General features: G+C 36.7%; 1 protein-coding gene across 1 annotated transcript; it reads left to right on the top strand.

Annotated features, from left to right (window-relative positions):
- Positions 1 to 1,098: 1,098 nt before the first annotated feature.
- On the top strand, positions 1,099 to 18,348 carry LOC127877098 (uncharacterized). The gene is made up of 8 exons (XM_052422745.1): positions 1,099 to 1,374; positions 6,118 to 6,259; positions 6,654 to 6,833; positions 11,684 to 11,947; positions 12,371 to 12,513; positions 15,309 to 15,419; positions 15,777 to 15,854; positions 17,312 to 18,348. The coding sequence occupies exons 1-8, from the start codon at positions 1,200 to 1,202 to the stop codon at positions 17,926 to 17,928; spliced, it is 1,710 nt and encodes a 569-aa protein (XP_052278705.1). The 5' UTR covers positions 1,099 to 1,199; the 3' UTR covers positions 17,929 to 18,348.
- Positions 18,349 to 18,759: the final 411 nt, after the last annotated feature.

Below are 18,759 nucleotides of genomic sequence, written 5' to 3'. Positions count from 1 at the left end.
GTGCATTTAAAAACTCTTTATTAAAAGAAACATACAAGTATTCGATGGACAGGCTGACAGACAGACGGTTAGAATGCAGCATATAAGCTTACCAATAATTTTTATGAGGGAAAAATAATTTAAGGCATAAACGTGCATTTACTGTTCTTAAATCCAATTACTAATCTAGTATACGTGGAGCGTGGATGTAAAAAAAACATACTTATACAACTTGACCATGTTTTCCGACCACTTTAAGCAAGAAAATCAATACTGAGCTGGTGATTAAATAAACAACCACCGGACGCCAATCTTCAGATTTATATCAATTCACTACTTCAAATACGTATGCTTGGCCAAGTTGATACACAGCCAATTTAGTTTGCATACATATAAATAAATTATGAGTGTTAATATGTATTTCTGAAAATGTTTTTGGTTTTATTTGTCTTTTATTAAATTAAAACTTGCCAATAAGCGTTTAAAAAACTCGCATACATGTACCCAATACAACTCACACTCTATGTCCCTTTTGTTCTTAAAATTCATAAACATGTTCAAATTTTTATCGTTTTTGCGGAATTATACTTTACGTGTGATAATTCAATCTTCGATATAAAAATTCATTTAACAAATCCGTTCATGTTTTTCGTGAAAAAATGCTCTTCTTGTACAGTTTAAATTGTTAACAAACGAATACATACAGAAACAGTCTTTGAAGTACAATACATGTCGTGCTATTGCAATTATCATTGTAGAGTTTAAATTGTCAACAAACGAATACATACAAAAACAGTCTTTGAAGCCCAAAACATGATTGTAGTAAACGGACGTCATTTAATAATACCTCATTTATGCATTATGAATGATGAACCATTTTTTCGTGGCCCTGACCATAAACCAGCATTGAATATTCTCAATAGCATTTTGTTCTACATCATGTAGAAGTATTTCAGAATTATTTTGTCTGATGTAAATGTCAAAATTGTTGTCTGTTACAATCTTGTACATCATAATAAAGCTTTGCAAACTGTGTATTAAAAGATTGTAGTTTAAATAAAGTTGCGGTTAAGCAATTGTGGGCAAATATATTTGAATTGATTCTAGAGGTACACTTATCTAGTCGCACTACTATTTGATACAGAGAAACATGGATCCTGTTCACTTTACTAAATGCAAGAGTTTTCGTTACTATTTTAACTAATCACACTACATGAAGTATGTTTCATATAAACATGAGACTTTTTCTGGACGTTATTTTAATTATTGTTATTTTACGGCCGTCTGTGTTTGGTAATATTTTCAACGAGAACGAGGAACTGGATATAGAAAAGCTCGTGCAGACGACATTGAAATGTCGCCAGATACCAGGGCTGGCACTAACAGTTGTTAAAGGTATGGCATGGAACTATACAGTTGTTAAAGGTATGGCATGGAAATATACAGTTGTTAAAGGTATGGCATGGAATTATACAGTTGTAATAATTAGTGTGTGGCTAAACAAATAAATTAAAATGGGAAATGCTTGACAACATTTTAATGGTATTGAATGTTAAAAAATAATTTACTCAAGCTGTAACGAGGCATCAAACTGTGGTTAAAAATGTCATTTTACAACACACAGTTTTTTTTTCAAATATTTCATAGCAACATACAGTTAACAGACGTATGTCAAAATACAGTTGTCAGAAGTATTGAATGACAACATACAGTTATTTTACATATCATAACGCAACATAAAGTTGTAAGAGATAATGTATAACACATATATAGCCGTAATAGTAACTTAAATGTAGTGAATGAAAAATTGCATGTTTTACAGTTATTGTATGGTAGCATAAAAGTAATGTATGACGTACAGTTGAAAAGGTACCTCAGGAGAACAAACATTTCTTAAAATTACTGTCTTTGAACATGAAGTTGTAAGATGTATTTTATAAGCAAACTCATGCAGTACATATACGTATGAGTTATTTGTTTTGACGAACGACGATTTCGAATTCGAATACGATTGAAGACTGTTATGTCAGTAACGGAAATATGTACGATCAGTGAAATATAACGCGCGGTCACAAGGCCAGGAATTCATTCAATCGGCCCGAACATCGTCCCATGTGTAACTTTAAGACAAACCCGTGCATCTTGTAAAATCTTTGGGAATGTCACCGGCCATATAGTAGTCAATACACAGGACGTATGTGATCACCCCACTCCTGGCACGCATGTTTGATTAAACACAATAATAGAAACGTGCAACTGACATTCGGTCTGAGGAACCGCAATAATTTTCACGTAGTATTAATATAGTTACTGAAGACTTTTCGAAATATTAAATATGTGTTATTAAATGATTTTGTTAATATTGATTTATTAGAACGAATAACTTTCATGCATAATGCCCATTGTTCGGGCGACTTTGTCGTCGATGCAAAATGCACAAAAGCCGCACAAATCTGCGTAAAAAAACGCTGCGTAAAAAACGTTTTAGCCGGTTTTTGGCTTTTCGCAAAAGACAGCGCTAATTAAGTTCGGAAAATCAGAAACACGTTTCTGGTAATACCACTGTATTTTGAGGGCTGGCAAACAACCACTGTTTAAATTTTCGATGAAGTTTAGAATCCATTCTCTCTGGCCTCACTTAAACAGCCTAATGTATGTGAACATCATAACTATACATTGTACATACATGTGCACCTTGGCGTCATTACATTATTGTCACTACGGACCAGTGTGAAAAAGGAAGATATAAAGATAAAAGGTCGCCGTTTACCCATCTGATTAATAATAAATAAAAAAAATTGTCGAGCACTGATAGAACTTAATGTGTGTATTTTTCTTATAGCAGCGAATTATTTGAAACGGTTGTCACATTTTCGCGAATCTAGTCGTTGACCCAAATGTTCGGCTTCTCTGCTGCTACGCGCACACGTGCCTTCCTCTATCGCTGCTCCCAACAGACATTGTCATTTTGCCGATCCCCATCTCGACCTCTCAAAAGCGAATTGTTTTACTTAATAACTTTGTTTTGACTCTCTGTCGGTTGGTCGTTTAATTATAAACGATTGACGAATGTACTACTTTCTATGACTATTTTGTGACAAAGATGTCTTTTCTACAGTAAGACTTCCATTATCGCTATTAGTACTCAGTCTGACATCAAAACAAATTGCATTCATATACACTTCGGAGATAATGCAGTAAATTACTTTGTCAATTTTTTTTTTGATTCATTCGTCACAAAATATTTTTGTAAATAAACATGTTCTCAATTGAAAAGCAAGTGTGTGACAATCGTTTTGCATAATTAACATTATCTGGAGATGTGCAACTTGTTAAATTTGGGCGGAAATACGCAGAATTTGGATGTAATGTAGACGGATTCATATAAAAAAGATACGTGTATACGCCATATTATCACTTAAGGTCATATCGTTTTACATAAAGATTATTAAGCGCATGCATAAACTCTGCATACTTGTATGAAGATTCAAGTTTCGTCGTGAACAATGTCGTCTGTTTAGAGATTAATGTCCATAGGTTCTCATAGTTTAGTTATATAGATTCACCCCAAACAGGATTGCAGTAACATTTTATTATTTAAAAGTTGTGAAATAAAAACCCATGTATTATGTAAACCAACATTAGTTTATGATTGTCCCTTTTGCAATTCTTTCAGGTATATGTCGTTCATTTAAAGTACATAGATATGGACCGTACTCTGTGAAACAGTCGTTACATGCATGTGCGTAAAGTGTCGTCCCAAATAAGCCTGTGCAGTCCGCACAGGCTAAGCAGGGACGATACTTTCCGCATAAACGAGATTTTTGCTAAGAAGAGACTTTTTTTAAACGAAAAATAACATAAAAGCGGAAAGTGTCGTCCCTGAATAGCTTGTGCTATTAATCACGGACTTATCTGGGACGACACTTTACGCACATGCATTAAAACCCCTTTTCACAGAGCAACGCCCATATATTAATTATTGTGTGAGATGGTAAAAATCGTATGTATATTTCATTCTGTGAATACAAACAAACCATAAAGTTGGGAAAAAGAAAATAAAATCAACCGGCACTGGCTTCACGTCACAAGTCATAGTCGTCTTCAATTTACTAAAATTATATTCGTGTCTGAAATCAGTTGGTACATATCGATACAAATTTACATGTTTCTTGCGCACTTTTTTGTATTCGTTGAGTAAATATTTCTTGTACAGGTAAGGATGACGTTTATGTTGATTGGGGTGATACTAATGGCAGTCGTTAAGATGTTGATGAAGTTGTATTTGATGTTGACAATTCTGCTGTTGTAAGTCATAGTGTTGCAGGAGTCAGTGGTTGTTATGCTGATGCCATGGGTTTAGATTCTGATGCCAATGGTGGCGATTCTGATGTCGATGATGGTGATGACAAAAAATAGACATTATATTTATTATGAAACTTTACGTAAAATTTGAATATAAGCTTGATTATAAATTCCTCTAATACTATAGCTAAAATAATTTGACTTTAATTATTTTATTATAATGTTGCCTCAAATTACTTACAGTAACACGAACACTAGTGATAGTTATATTGACACGTGCACATTTTGTTGATTTTGTTTGACAAGTAAATTCGACTTAAATTGCATATTTTGCAGATTTTCGTTAAATAATATTACCAGAATATAGAAATTTTACATTATTAAACGGAAGATCCACCCAAATACGTGAACAAAAACCATATGTCACAATGGTTTTAAAAATCATTTTTATTTCAACCAACTATCCTTAAAATTCCAGAATGGATTAAAACACCTGTTCGTATATTTTATTTGGAACAATTTCGTTTGAAAATAGTCAATGACGCACGTAGAAAACGGCGTTATTGTAATATTGTCTAACGGTAAAGAGTTGCCATGCTTACACGTTTTTATTGAAAACAGACTTTTGTTGTGTTTTTTAAAGTAAAACAAATTCTACATACATTGTTTCTTTCTGAGACATAAATATCTAGTTCTTTTTGGTTACATTTTACGAATTTTTCTGAACACTGGTATTAGAATTCACAAACTTCAATAAAACGTTCACTCTAAGACCAAGACACTCTGTGTTTTTCTGACTAAGTGGGGGCGATCAGGCGCTGATAAGGGTTGTGTAAAAAAAATCGATATCTAATAAGTTAATTTCGGACAAAATTATCAGCTCATTCGGTTGATAGGTTGAACGTGGTAAATTGCACTACTACCTAAGTTTCCTGTGCTACTTCATTTACAGTCGCACATGACGGATTTTTAACTGCAGTATGACCAAATCTAAGAAGGCGATATAAGAAATTCTCTCTTCCACCACGGACTCTAGATTACAATATACACTCCGTGCTTCCACACATTATCGAAGCTTTATCCGTAGATCCGACAGTTGAATCGCGAAGTATACTCACAGTCATCGCGTATACGGCGACAATGAATGGCAATGATCTAAATATCTCTAAAAATCAGATAAATTCGTATCTTGTATTTGGCAAAATGCATTAAATTTTCCGTTTGGTTTTTGTATTTTAAATGTTAAGGGTAGAATTTATTAATTCGCGACTACTCATTGCATTGTGCAGTGGAGCGCGTCCTCTTTTTGGATATTCGTCATTCCCACACAAACCTAGTCATTCCGTTGTACTGTTACCTGTCAGATAGTATTGTAATCAGGGTGCAAGATCACGTGACTTTGTGGGAACCGGTAAGAGGAGCTTTTTCGAATAACCTGTTAAAATAATTTTTCGTAGGAATTGCAACTAGTGCATAAAAGACAGACTTGTATGCTGCTTATGTCAGTGTGAAATACATCAGAATTACTTCTTGCTACACTTTCAATACAAATTTTGCGTTCCGATATTTCGTTTAAAAAAGAAAATTAAAAAGTACATTTCATGGTACTGTGAGCTTACTGTGTTATAAAAACGATCACACCCTTTTTATTTGTTAAATTTATTTATGTGTCTTTCTTTTCTCACTGAATGCAATAACACCACCCTATGTTTCGTATCATGGTTTATCTTGTTTAAATAAAATTTGCTTCATGATAAAGGCTTATTAAAGCAATTACCTTAATTAAAGTTTGATGGGCTCGACAGGTATTTTTATTATATTTTTCAATTACAGGAGATGATGTGTGGTCGCGTGGGTTCGGCAGCGCGGACATCTCGGCTGGTATTCCGGTGAACAATTCCACTCTGTTCGCCATTGGCTCCGTAACAAAGTCCTTCACCATGGTGCTGCTCAGTATTCTACTGACTGAGAAAAAGTAAATTTCGATGAAGACATAGCTTTATCCCCAAAAAGTATTGAATTGGTTGTTGAATGGATATTATCTCTTTAAAAATAGTATAGAATTGGTTGTTGCATTATGATCCCAAAAAGTAGTTCTATGGAATTTAAGCATCGAATCTAAAACACATTTTTTATTTTTGAGTGAACTCAACTGTACAACCAATCGTTTATTAAACAAATATTTTTTGAGTGAACTCAACTGTACAACCAATCGTTTATTAAACAAATATTGGGATATCCTATGTTTTATTGGGATACTTAAACGATCTTACTTTGAATAAGCAAATACAATACGTCACCAGGAAAGATATTATTAAATAAGACAGTTGTCCTGATATGGACGGCAATCGAATGATATCGTGTTCCAGACTGGACTGGACGGCCAAGGTGATGGACATTCTGGGTCCCGAGTACGGCTTCGTGGACGATTATCGAACAAGGGAGAGCACTCTGAAGGACCTTCTCTCACACCGTACTGGACTGGACGGGCTCGAAATAGGGGTCATCAGCGGATATCCGAAATCCGTTACTAGGGAAGAACTGTGCAAGTAAGTATTGACAAAATATTTCGGCAAATATGTTCTATGATATATGCAAACTATCTTTGCCAACACGAGTAGTTTTCTTGAATAAACTCATAATAAGACTGTTATTAATTTATACATAATTTGAATTCTGTATGGCAATGACTATTATTAAACGTTGTACTTATTTGTGTTTAAGTTCCACATGCATGAGTCATGTACATTTCATTTATGACCTGTCGAAAGATGATTAATATTTGCTCCAAATTAAACTTAATTCTCTATATGCATAAAGAAGTTCCGGATATAGGACTTTTGAACTCCACTAGTGACAAAAATAATACGATGCTCGTTTCCGAGCGCGACATGTTAGCAGTTATTAATCTAAGTAATTAATCTATTGTCAGCGAGTCTTTTAAGTTATGTCTGTTAGAAGATATATGCAGATAAGGACTTTAGCCTGGGGACTAGAAACACGCTCGCGACATTATATCTAGAGATTGTAGACATTTGTGTAAAGAAAACTTAGTTCTCGGTGTGTGCATAGTTAACAAGAGCACCGCCTTGCGGGTGCAGACCGCTCATCTATTTTCTTTTTAAAGGTGAAGGGACTCTCATTTTCAATCACAAAGGAGGGAGGAGTGGAGTGAAGAGGGGTGTATAGTGTGGGGTTGTGGACATTTATTACATTATCTTCCAAAAAAGCGAAAAAAAAAAAAAAAAAAAAAAAAATCGGGGGGGGGGGGGTATAGTGTGAGGGTGTGGTGATAATTTGTGAGATGATCTTAAAAAAAAAAAAAAAAAAAAAAAAAAAAAATCAAAAAAAAAATTTGGGGGGGGGGGGTGGGGGGGGTGGGGTGGGGGTATAGTGTGAGGGTGTGGTGGTCATTTGTGAGATGATCTTATAAAAAAAAAAAAAAAAAAAAAAAAATTAGGGGGGGGGGGGGGAGGGGGGGAGGGGGGGGGAGGGCACGGGGGATGGTTTGGGTGAAGTCTATTGTGGTATGTCAGGTAAGAGTAGTTTCATCAAAGTATCAATCAAATCTAATCATAAATAAAGAAGTTATGGCAATTTTAGCAAAATTTAATAATTTGACCTTGAGAGTCAAGGTCATTCAAAGGTCAAAGTAAAATTCAAGTTGCCAGGTACAGTAACCTCATGATAGCATGTAAGTATTTGAAGTTTGAAAGCAATAGCCTTGATACTTCGAGTGGATCGAAACACAAAATTTAACCATATATTAAAAGTTACTAAGTCAAAAAAGGGCCATAATTCCGTAACAATGACAACCAGAGTTATGCAACTTGTCCTTTTACTGTACCCTTATGATAGTTTGTGAGTGTTCCAAGTATGAAAGCAATATCTATGATACTTTAGGGGTAAAGTGACCAAAACATAAATCTTAACCAAATTTTCAATTTTCTAAGTATAAAGGGCCCATAATTCCGTCCAAATGCCAGTCAGAGTTACATAACTTTGCCTGCACCGTCCCCTTATGATAGTTCATAAATCTTGCAAGTATGAAAGCAATAGCTTTGATACTGTAGGAATAAAGTGGACCTAAACACAAAACTTAATCAAATTTTCAATTTTCTAAGTATAAAAAGGGCACATAATTCTGTCAAAATGCCAGTCAGAGTTACATTACTTTGCCTGCACAGTCCCCTTATGATAGTTAGTAAGTGTTGCAAGTATGAAAGCAATAGCTTTGATGCTTAAGGAATAAAATGGACCTAAACACAAAACTTAACCAAAATTGTCAATTTTCTAAGTATAAAAAGGGCACATAATTCTGTCAAAATGCATGCCAGAGTTATCTAACTTTGCCTGCCCAGTCCCCTCATGATAGTAAGTAAGTGTACCAAGTTTGAATGCAATAGCATTGATACTTACTGAGAAAAGTGGAACTAAACGCAAAACTTAACCAAAATTTGCAATTTTTTAAGTACAAAAAGGGCACATAATTCTGTCAAAATGCACGCCAGAGTTATCTAACTTTGCCTGCCTAGTCCCCTCATGATAGTAAGTAAGTGTACCAAGTTTGAATGCAATAGCATTGATACTTTCTGAGAAAAGTGGACCTAAACGCAAAACTTAACCGGACGCCGACGCCAACGCCAACGCCAACGCCAACGCCAACGCCAACGCCGACGCCAAGGTGATGACAATAGCTCATAATTTTTTTTCAAAAAATAGATGAGCTAATAATAAAACCGAAACTCTTTAACCTTTAAAACACGAGTGTGACCATTGCCTCGGATATATGAGACTTGGTTGTCCACGCTACATAACCATGGATACATGAGACTGGGCTGTCCACGCGACATTACATTTGGATTTTTGAGACTGGGCTGTGCACGCGACGTTACCTTGGATACACGAGACTGGGCTGTCCACGCGACGTTACCTTGGATACACGAGACTGGGCTGTCCACGCGACATTACCGTGGATACACGAGACTGGGCTGTCCACGCGACATTACCTTGGATACACGAGACTGGGCTGTCCACGCGACATTACATTTGGATTTTTGAGACTGGGCTGTGCACGCGACATTACATTTGGATTTTTGAGACTGGGCTGTGCACGCGACATGACCATTACCTTGGTTATATGAGACTGGGTTGTAACGCGACATGACCATTGCCTTGGTTATATGAGACTGGGTTGTAACGCGACATGACCAATGTCTTGGCTACACGAGACTGGGTTGTAACGCGACATGACCATTGTCTTGGTTATATGAGACTGGGTTGTAACGCGACATGACCATTACCTTGGTTATATGAGACTGGGTTGTAACGCGACATGACCATTACCTTGGATATATGAGACTAGGTTGCAACGCGATATAACCATTGCCTTGGTTATATGAGACTGGGTTGTTCCGCGATATGACAAATGTCTTGGCAATATGAGACTGGGTTGGCCACGCGATATGACCATTGCCTTGTTTATATGAGACTGGGTTGTCCACGCGATATAACCAATGTCTTGGCTATATGAAACTGGGTATATTGGCTATATGAGACTGGGTTGGCCACGCGATATGACCAATGTCTTGATTATATGAGACTGGGTTGTCCACGCGATATGACCAATGTCTTTGTTATATGAGACTGGGTTGTCCACGCGATATGACCAATGCCTTGGATATATGAGACTGGGTTGTCCACGCGATATGACCATTACCTTGGATATATGAGACTGGGTTGTCCACGCGATATGACCAATGTCTTGGTTTTATGAGACTGGGTTCTCCACGCGATATGACCATTGTCTTGGTTATATGAGACTGGGTTGTCCCGCGATATGACAAATGTCTTGGTTATATGTGACTGGTTTGTCCACGCGATATGACCAATGCATTGGCTATATGAGACTTGATTGTCCACGCGATATGACCAATGTCTTGATTATATGAGACTGGGTTGGCCACGCGATATGACCAATGTCTTGGTTATATGAGACTGGGTTGTACACGCGATATGACCAATGCCTTTGCTATATGAGACTGGGTTGTCCACGCGATATGACCAATGCATTGGTTTTATGAGACTGGGTTGTCCACGCGATATGACCAATGCATTGGCTATATGAGACTGGGTTGGCCACGCGATATGTCCAATGTCTTGGTTATATGAGACTGGGTTGGCCACGCGATATGACCAATGTCTTGATTATATGAGACTGGGTTGTCCACGCGATATGACCATTGTCTTGGTTATATGAGACTGGGTTGTCCACGCGATATGACCAATGCCTTGGCTATATGAGACTGGGTTGTCCACGCGATATGACCAATGTCTTGGTTATATGAGACTGGGTTGTCCACGCGATATGACCAATGTCTTGGTTATATGAGACTATGTTGTCCACGCGATATGACCAATGCATTGGCTATATGAGACTGGGTTGGCCACGCGATATGACCAATGCCTTGATTATATGAGACTGGGTTGTCCACGCCATATGACCAATGTCTTGGTTATATGAGACTGGGTTGTCCACGCGATATGACCATTGCCTTGGCTATATGGGACTGGGTTGTCCACGCGAAATGACCAATGTCTTGGTTATATGAGACTGGGTTGTCCACGCGATATGACCAATGCCTTGGATATATGAGACTGGGTTGTCCACGCGATATGACCATTACCTTGGATATATGAGACTGGGTTGTCCACGCGATATGACCAATACCTTGGATATATGAGACTTGGTTGGCCACGCGATATGACCATTACCTTGGATATATGAGACTGGGTTGTCCACGCGATATGACCATTACCTTGGATGTATGAGACTGGGTTGGCCACGCGATATGACCATTACCTTGGATACATGAGACTGGGTTGGCCACACGATATGACCATTGCCTTGGATATATGAGACTGGGTTGGCCACACGATATGACCATTGCCTTGGCTATATGAGACGGGGTTGGCCACGCGATATGACCATTACCTTGGATATATGAGTTTGGGCTCTCGCTACAAGCCAATGCAATGCTATGGTTTATTAATTTATGTTTTCTGTCACGGAAAATCTTTGACATTCTACAAGCTATATATAAGGTAATGGCAGGATAAAACCGCAACGTCGAAAAAAGTCCAATGTGTTTGTATTTGTGTGTCTTTTCACCACAAATGCTGCACATATCAAAGGCAAATCGTTTACTGATACTCAAACCATTAAAGTGGGCTACTCTCAAGTTAATACAATATTTAACTATTTAAGTACTTTCATAACCACGGTTCAAATTATTAATAATTTGAAGCACAGCCGTTACAAGATCATTGTTTATTATCTGCATGACCAAGGTTATTTTTTAAGTTGTCATTTCTCGCTAGTATAACATGTATTTTCGAGGAAAATATCATTCCTACCGGCACAAAGAGCATTTCGAGATGGCACAACTTACAACAACTACATGTACATGCTTCTGGGACAAGTTGCCGAGAAACTAGGCGGAGACACCTGGGAAAACCTTATGACGTCACGTGTCTTTCGCCCAATCGGAATGACCTCATCAAGAATATTACAAGAGCCGTTTGAGCTTTTTAAAGGAGACGTTGCAAGACCGTATATGATGATAAACGGACAGTTTGTTCTAGGAACTCAAGAGATTTACAAGTAGGAATCATTCTTTTGTAATAATTCGACACTAAGTTTAACTTGTCAACATATAGTCCAACCTCATCCCGTATTAACGAGTTTATGAAGTTTTAAGTCAATTATGATGTAGCTGATGAATGTTATCACACGTTCAACATAATTGAGCTGCGTTCTGAGAAAATTGGGCTTAATGCATGTGCGTAAAGTGTCGTCCCAGATTAGTCCGCACAGGCTAATCAGGCACGACTCTTTCCGCTTTTATGGTATTTTTAGTTTTAAGGAAAACCCTCCTTACAGAAAATCAAGTTTAGGCGGAAAGTGTCGTCCCTGATTAGTCTGTGCGAACTGCAAGGCTCATCTGGGATGACACTTTACGCACATGCATTAGGCCCAGTTTTCTCAGAACAAGGCTCATATATTTGTTTCTTTTTTTCTTACAAGAATATCACCATTGGAAGCGTCCGGGGCTATTCTCTCAAACGGTGTCGACATGGCAAAGTACATCCGGTTTAACCTCAACATGGGCAAGACTGATAATGGGACACAACTCCTGGATCCAAAACTGCTAATGGAATCATATACTGGTAACTATTCTATCAATTGTTGTTTTGTTTTTGTGACATACAAAAGTCATCATAATACTCGCTTTTAAAATGCACTTAACTAGCATAGGTGCATATGCAAGTCATATTGCTTCGTCACAGTAATATTTCGTGTATGCGAGAGGATCTATATTTCTCGTAAACCCAGTGGGCATCAAACGTTGTGCGAACGTTGCCGAAACGTAATAATTAGGTCGCAACGTCGGCAACCATTACCGAACGTTGCCATAACGTTGCATACAAAACGTTTCATCATAACGTTGCAAGGACGTTTCAGAAACGTTGCATTCTGGTTGCGACATTAGTAACCACTTCTGAACGTTTTTGCAAACATTTCTTGTAAATTTTAGAAATTCATTTTTTTTATTTAGCTACAGATCAGTTGCTTAAACTAAAGATGCTTAAGATGAACTTTAACTCAAAATCGCCGGATAAAACATTTCGTTTAAGTTGTGTTATGCATTAAAATGGTAGAATCTAGTTTCAAAGTTTCCAAAAAAATAAATAGTCAACATTTTTGTCTGTAACTTTCAACTGTCGCCGTTTTGTAGTGGATGAGATTTCCGCCTAGCGATCGGGAGTTGGTGGGTTCGATTCCCACTCGGGGAGCGTTTCATTAACTCCTCTATAGACATCAAATTATGGTTCTTTCTAAGAAACGAACTCGAAAATGTCCATAACTGCCGATACTAATCGAAAGAGCGGTTGGCAGTAAATAATTTTTATTTTATATTATTTAAAAAAATAGAATTTAAATATACTGCGTTTTAATGCGACCTAAATAAAACGTTGCAGCAACGTTGGGAAAAAACGTCGCAGCAACGCTGGGAAAAACGTCGGGAAAACTTTCATACAGACAATTGGTACAACCAAACTGCAACGTTCGAATGCAACCTAAATACAACGTTGCAGCAACGTTGGATGCCCACTGGGAATGAGTTAAAAAGGCGAATCTTTTTTTAAAAAGAATATTAAACTCTACATATAAGACTAAATCCATTTGTGCTAAATACAATAAACGATATTGTAAAAAATGTTAACTTCTATCTCAGATTTATGAGCCTTCCATACATCATGATGTCGACACATGTGTGAAGTTGCAATTGAATGTACAGTTCGCATTTTACACATTTTTTTATTGAATGCAACACCGTAACCGGACTTGTTTTGTATTAAAGGGGAGTAATTCTCGTAAACAGGTCAAATGTATGGGTTCTCAACAAGGGTAGGGATGATGCATGGATTTAAGAATTGCAGTTTAACTCTTTCAGTGCTGGAACCGAATTGTGAAGGCCTTTGCAAACAGTTTGAATCCAGATGAGACGCCACAGAACGTGGCGTCTTATCAGGATCCAAACTGTTTGCTATTATGATAGTATTGTTTGAAAAAAAAATCGAAGAAAACGCTGATTTTAGAAATTCAGCAGACGACATTTTAGCAGACGACAAATTTCCCAGCATGCAAAGGGATAATGATAACCTAACTGTTCGTACAAGCTTTGTTCACATGTTTACCCATACTCTGAGCATAGACCTTCAAATGGCATCGGCCTTATACGTAGGGCCCATTCCTTGCGAGAAAGACATTTTCCGAGTGGTGGACATTTGTGGTATGTTAATTTTAACTTTCCCGATGCATGCATATGCTGGATTGTGCTTATTAATGAGCATTGACATTTAAATAGGATATTGACTTGTCGTACCACATATGCAGATCTTACGCACAATACAGAGGCTCCTTAGTATAGACATTTTGAGACAAAACATTGTTACGTTTTATGGAGCGTGACGAAGAAACTACCACTGTTCGGACAATCTCCATCATGTCAGAATTTAATCTCTTATCTCTCAGTTTGAACATAACCTTCAAGCTAAGAATACAGGTCGAGTGACATGACATACGTACACGCTGCTAATTTGTGGTTAGTTATTTTAAATTATCAGATGGTTCAATTGCAGTCGCCAAGAGCTGTATTATGTTTAAATTTATTCTTTGACCTCTAAGTGTTCGGACAGACACACACACGCACGCACAGAATCTCAGTCGTTATGTTAACTTTATCGAGATAAGTGCAAGCAGATTGACATTTGGCATAGTTATAACGTGCTTAAAATGTTTGTTTGAATGTTAAAAACTAATACTAGAAAATTTGACGAAATATGGTGTAGTACCACGGCAGAAACATTATTGCCAAGATTTGTCAACATTCAGAAAGGTAATTTGAATCAAATACTAATATTAAGGTCGCCGTGGCGAAGTGGATATGGTGTCCGCCTAGCGACCTGAAGGTCACGGGTTCGATCCCCACTGTGGGAGCGTTCTTTAGATCTTCCCCATAGCAAACAAGTACTGGTTCTAGGCACAGGAAACGGACTCAAGAGCGTTTCAAATAAGCTTTTGGCTTTCTATGAAATCTAGCTGAGATAAATAAGTTTAAAAAAAGCATATTTACGCGGGATCAAAAGAAGATGACAGCTGAATAGCTCGCACACAGATGAGCTACACACAAATTTGTTATTAAAACCAAAACCAACGTGCGCTTTTTGCAAATACATTTATGAAACATAAACCAAATTCTTTATAGAAGCACATGGATGACCCATATTAAAAGAAGGGTAAATTTGGGTAACACAACGGCAAGTGGAGAGCGCATCATCGATCCCATATGGATTACCTTTATTATATCGTAGGCAATCATGGATCGACATTTATATGTTTTTGTTGATTGAAGTGTGTGTTGAATATTTGCGAAAAAGTTATTGCGATTGAATTGCAGATATTTCTGAGTATACAGGACAGCAATATCGCGCAATCACTCGGCCTACATTTCCGGTCTCAGACATCCATCTGGGATATGGGCAAGGCTGGATTGTGGGGAACTACAACGGTATGGTTTGGTAATAAAAATATACTGGGGCCACATATTTTGTTTTTAAGCATGATGAGCAAATGAGACTTTAATGTCATTAAATTGGAACGACGACAAAGTTTTACATTTAAAATCATTTGGTTACTTATGTTTTGTTTATGTTTTTATGGTTATTTTCTTGTTTTTTTTTGTGCGTGTGTATTGTTATTGTTGTTTTTTTTTTTTTGGGGGGGGGGGGTTGGGCGAGGGCTGTAAAACACGTTTGAATCTGAAGATTAAATGATGTAAAAATAAAATATACATGTCCAAGTAAGTCGAGATAATTTTACATGTCTTTCATTCTAAGTTTAAATAAAACATATTTGGCGTTTCCAGGTTACAAGAAGGTGTGGCACAGCGGAACTGTGATTTCCTACAAAACACTTGCTTGGATGTTTCCAGAGCTACGTATCGGTAAACTAAATGAAATGCATTTGTAAAAAATTGAAACAAAAAAGAACGTTTAAGTGCGAAAGCATTGTACTACAAAATCAATGTGCGTTCTCCAAGCACAATTTATTTAAGAAAATAGCAATGAAGGTCACCATTCAATACGTTTTGACCAAAACGAAAGGCATGCAAATCCATCCTGATCAGTGATTTTTCGTTCAAAGTCTTGGAACATGCAGTTACCATTAGCGTGAAGCTGAACAAAGAGCAAAGTACGATTTAAAAAGAGACAAAAACGTATTTCTATTGCAAGTGACAGTGACCTTGACCATTCTCAAATGCACGACCAAGCAAGGTCTCGGGTTTTTACTTTTGACGCGTTATCACAATGTCCAAATGCATTTTCAATTGGGAACATTTCCTTCCAATTTTTATAACATTGGTCTTGACTCTTATTAGATCAATCCCAAATGAAATATCATGAAATGTTTGGTATAAGATTCAAATACGCGAAGATTATTCACACTATCACAAATTCGTTATTGATCTGGAACAGTTTTTTCTATTTGAATAACTATGGCATTGATCGCCACGCGGTTTCTTTGTAAGGTATCTGTATAATTTTATGATGTTTCATCAGAATATCTCAATACGCTCTAAAGTTATTGATCAGATACATTTTATAGTAGCAGCGACTTTGATCCTACCCACCCAATATGCACGATGAAAGATCACTCTAGAAGGGTTTTTAAACAAGTCTAAAATGTGCGAGACCAAACATTTCACACAATTATTAATCTTACTGTTTATGATCTTGTCTTCTACTTGCAATATTGAAGTTTTTAAGCGAAAAATACATTTTTTCTTTAGGCGTAATATCGCCTGCTTCGACGATTTTCTCTTAAAATACATCTGTCGACAAAGAGACTCCGGTATTCCTCGACAGAAATCTAATAGTCTGCGCAATCAAAACAATCATAAGTTTTGACAAGATTTATATGTTATAAAACACTTAAGTTTTAAAATGAAACGTGAAATCTTTTATCAATAGTTATTTGAGAGTATAACGTATAATAAGTATGTGTCAATTTGCAAAATAAGGCCATTATTATAAAGATTCACCATCTTGAAACGTTTAACATACTATTGGTATATTCAAATTTAGTTCACCAAAAATAACCATTAAATGTATAGCAAATGTAGACACTGACAACGAAGCAAAGTAACGATACTAAACGAAAAGTTCATATAAAAAACAATATTAAAATAATATTTTCTCACGCCTGACACCGAAGTGTTATTAGTTCTTGGCCAATAGTGGTCCTAAAACTTCAGACTTTATTTACTGTTATCTGCTTCTTTTGATTCCATACATACCTTTTATAATATAAATGTAAACAATTCACAAATACCATAATTATACTATTTAAAAAATGGTTAATATTTTAACAAGTGCGATAAAGTTTGTTTTGTTTGTACAGGTATCTTGGGAACAAGTAATGGTCCCGCAATAGATGTGCAACAAGCAGATGCTCTGACGACAATTTTGTATCACATAATTGATCGTTTGCTTGGCTTTACACCTTGGATTAATGTCACAAATGTATGTACGTTTCCGAAACCATGGCAAGAAGAAATCTCAATGGGTTACGGTCCGGGTGAGACCGAACGTGTGTTGCAAAACGCGCAAGAATACACGGGCTACTACGACAACAACATGCTGACTGGTATAAAATTGGAAAAAGATAACGAAAGCAACACACGTTTAAAGTTTACCATGGGTCACCTTAAGGGAAACCTGTATTCAACGCCTCATCAAGATCGTTTTCTGATGGAATTCCTTTCCCCTGCCGAACTGTATCGACCATACATGGATCAGAACAATGTAACAATGAAGTTCAATGTGTCATTTGAACGTAAAAATAATGAAGTCGCTACCATGCAAATGTACTTCAACAAAGTGCCTCTGAATTTTATCAAACGAGGTCACTTACAACCTAAAATAGATACCCTTTCAAGTGGAAAGAAACGTTTATTTGATGTTTTGCAATGGTTGAAGTATATCGTATTGCTGACGCTGACAACGGACCTTTTATGATGCTGTTTTTTTTCTGCGTTTCCCACTTTTTAAAACTGTGAATATTCTATCATATTTGTCATAAACAATCTTCTTATTCCTACTTTTTTTATTTTGATAAGGATGATGATTACCCTTGAGGTAAGGCTTGCAGTAGAAGTGAGTTTACTGTTTTGTAAGTGTTTGTAAAAATTACACTTTTAATTAAGATCATACTTCTAAGCACAGGATACAAAATACCTTATTTTTCATTATTAATACTAGTATGCACTGCAATAGCAACATCCATATTCTTTACACGTCATATGTATTTTTACGTTTCTAATTAAAATCTAATCATTCACATGAAAAATCAGAAAGACCGTAAACAAACCAAATGATGTCATTGTGTATTTGCTTGATTCGGCAGGATGAAAATAATGCAATAAATGTTTACTTACATGGATTGATTTCAGTTCAGGTTTCTTTGGTGGCCTCAGTGGATCAGACTTTTGGCATTGTACACATATCTTCACCTATCAAATGTCATATAAAACAGTATGACTATTTTAGATTGCCAACTTTTAACAAACTCTTACAGATGGATATTTAGCAACGCAAATCTACTGTTTAAACAAATATGCACTTTCATCCACTTGATTAAGTAATCAACCATTCCCATTTTAATGCGCTTAATTTTTCAGTTGAATGCTTGGCTATGCGTTTTAACACATATTTGGCCATAATAATACCATAATTTGCGCATGTGAACCTTTTACCCAGCCCATTTATGCAGAATTTGAGCAGACCTTGCTCAGGCCGTGAATAGTTTGTCCAAGATTCCATTGGCTGTATGGCCTCAAATACATAAAA

The sequence above is a fragment of the Dreissena polymorpha genome, chromosome 4 (genome assembly GCF_020536995.1).
Source record: "Dreissena polymorpha isolate Duluth1 chromosome 4, UMN_Dpol_1.0, whole genome shotgun sequence".
Lineage (NCBI taxonomy): Eukaryota > Metazoa > Mollusca > Bivalvia > Myida > Dreissenidae > Dreissena > Dreissena polymorpha.
This window is presented reverse-complemented; position numbering and strand designations above follow the sequence as displayed.

Bases quoted from the DNA above. Each gene is read 5' to 3' on its own strand.
- LOC127877098 (XM_052422745.1), top strand. From the start codon at position 1,200: ATGTTTCATATAAACATGAGACTTTTTCTGGACGTTATTTTAATTATT. The intron at 1,375-6,117 runs GTATGGCATGGA...TTTCAATTACAG, and splicing joins GGCACTAACAGTTGTTAAAG to GAGATGATGTGTGGTCGCGT. The intron at 15,855-17,311 runs GTAAACTAAATG...TTGTTTGTACAG, and splicing joins GTTTCCAGAGCTACGTATCG to GTATCTTGGGAACAAGTAAT.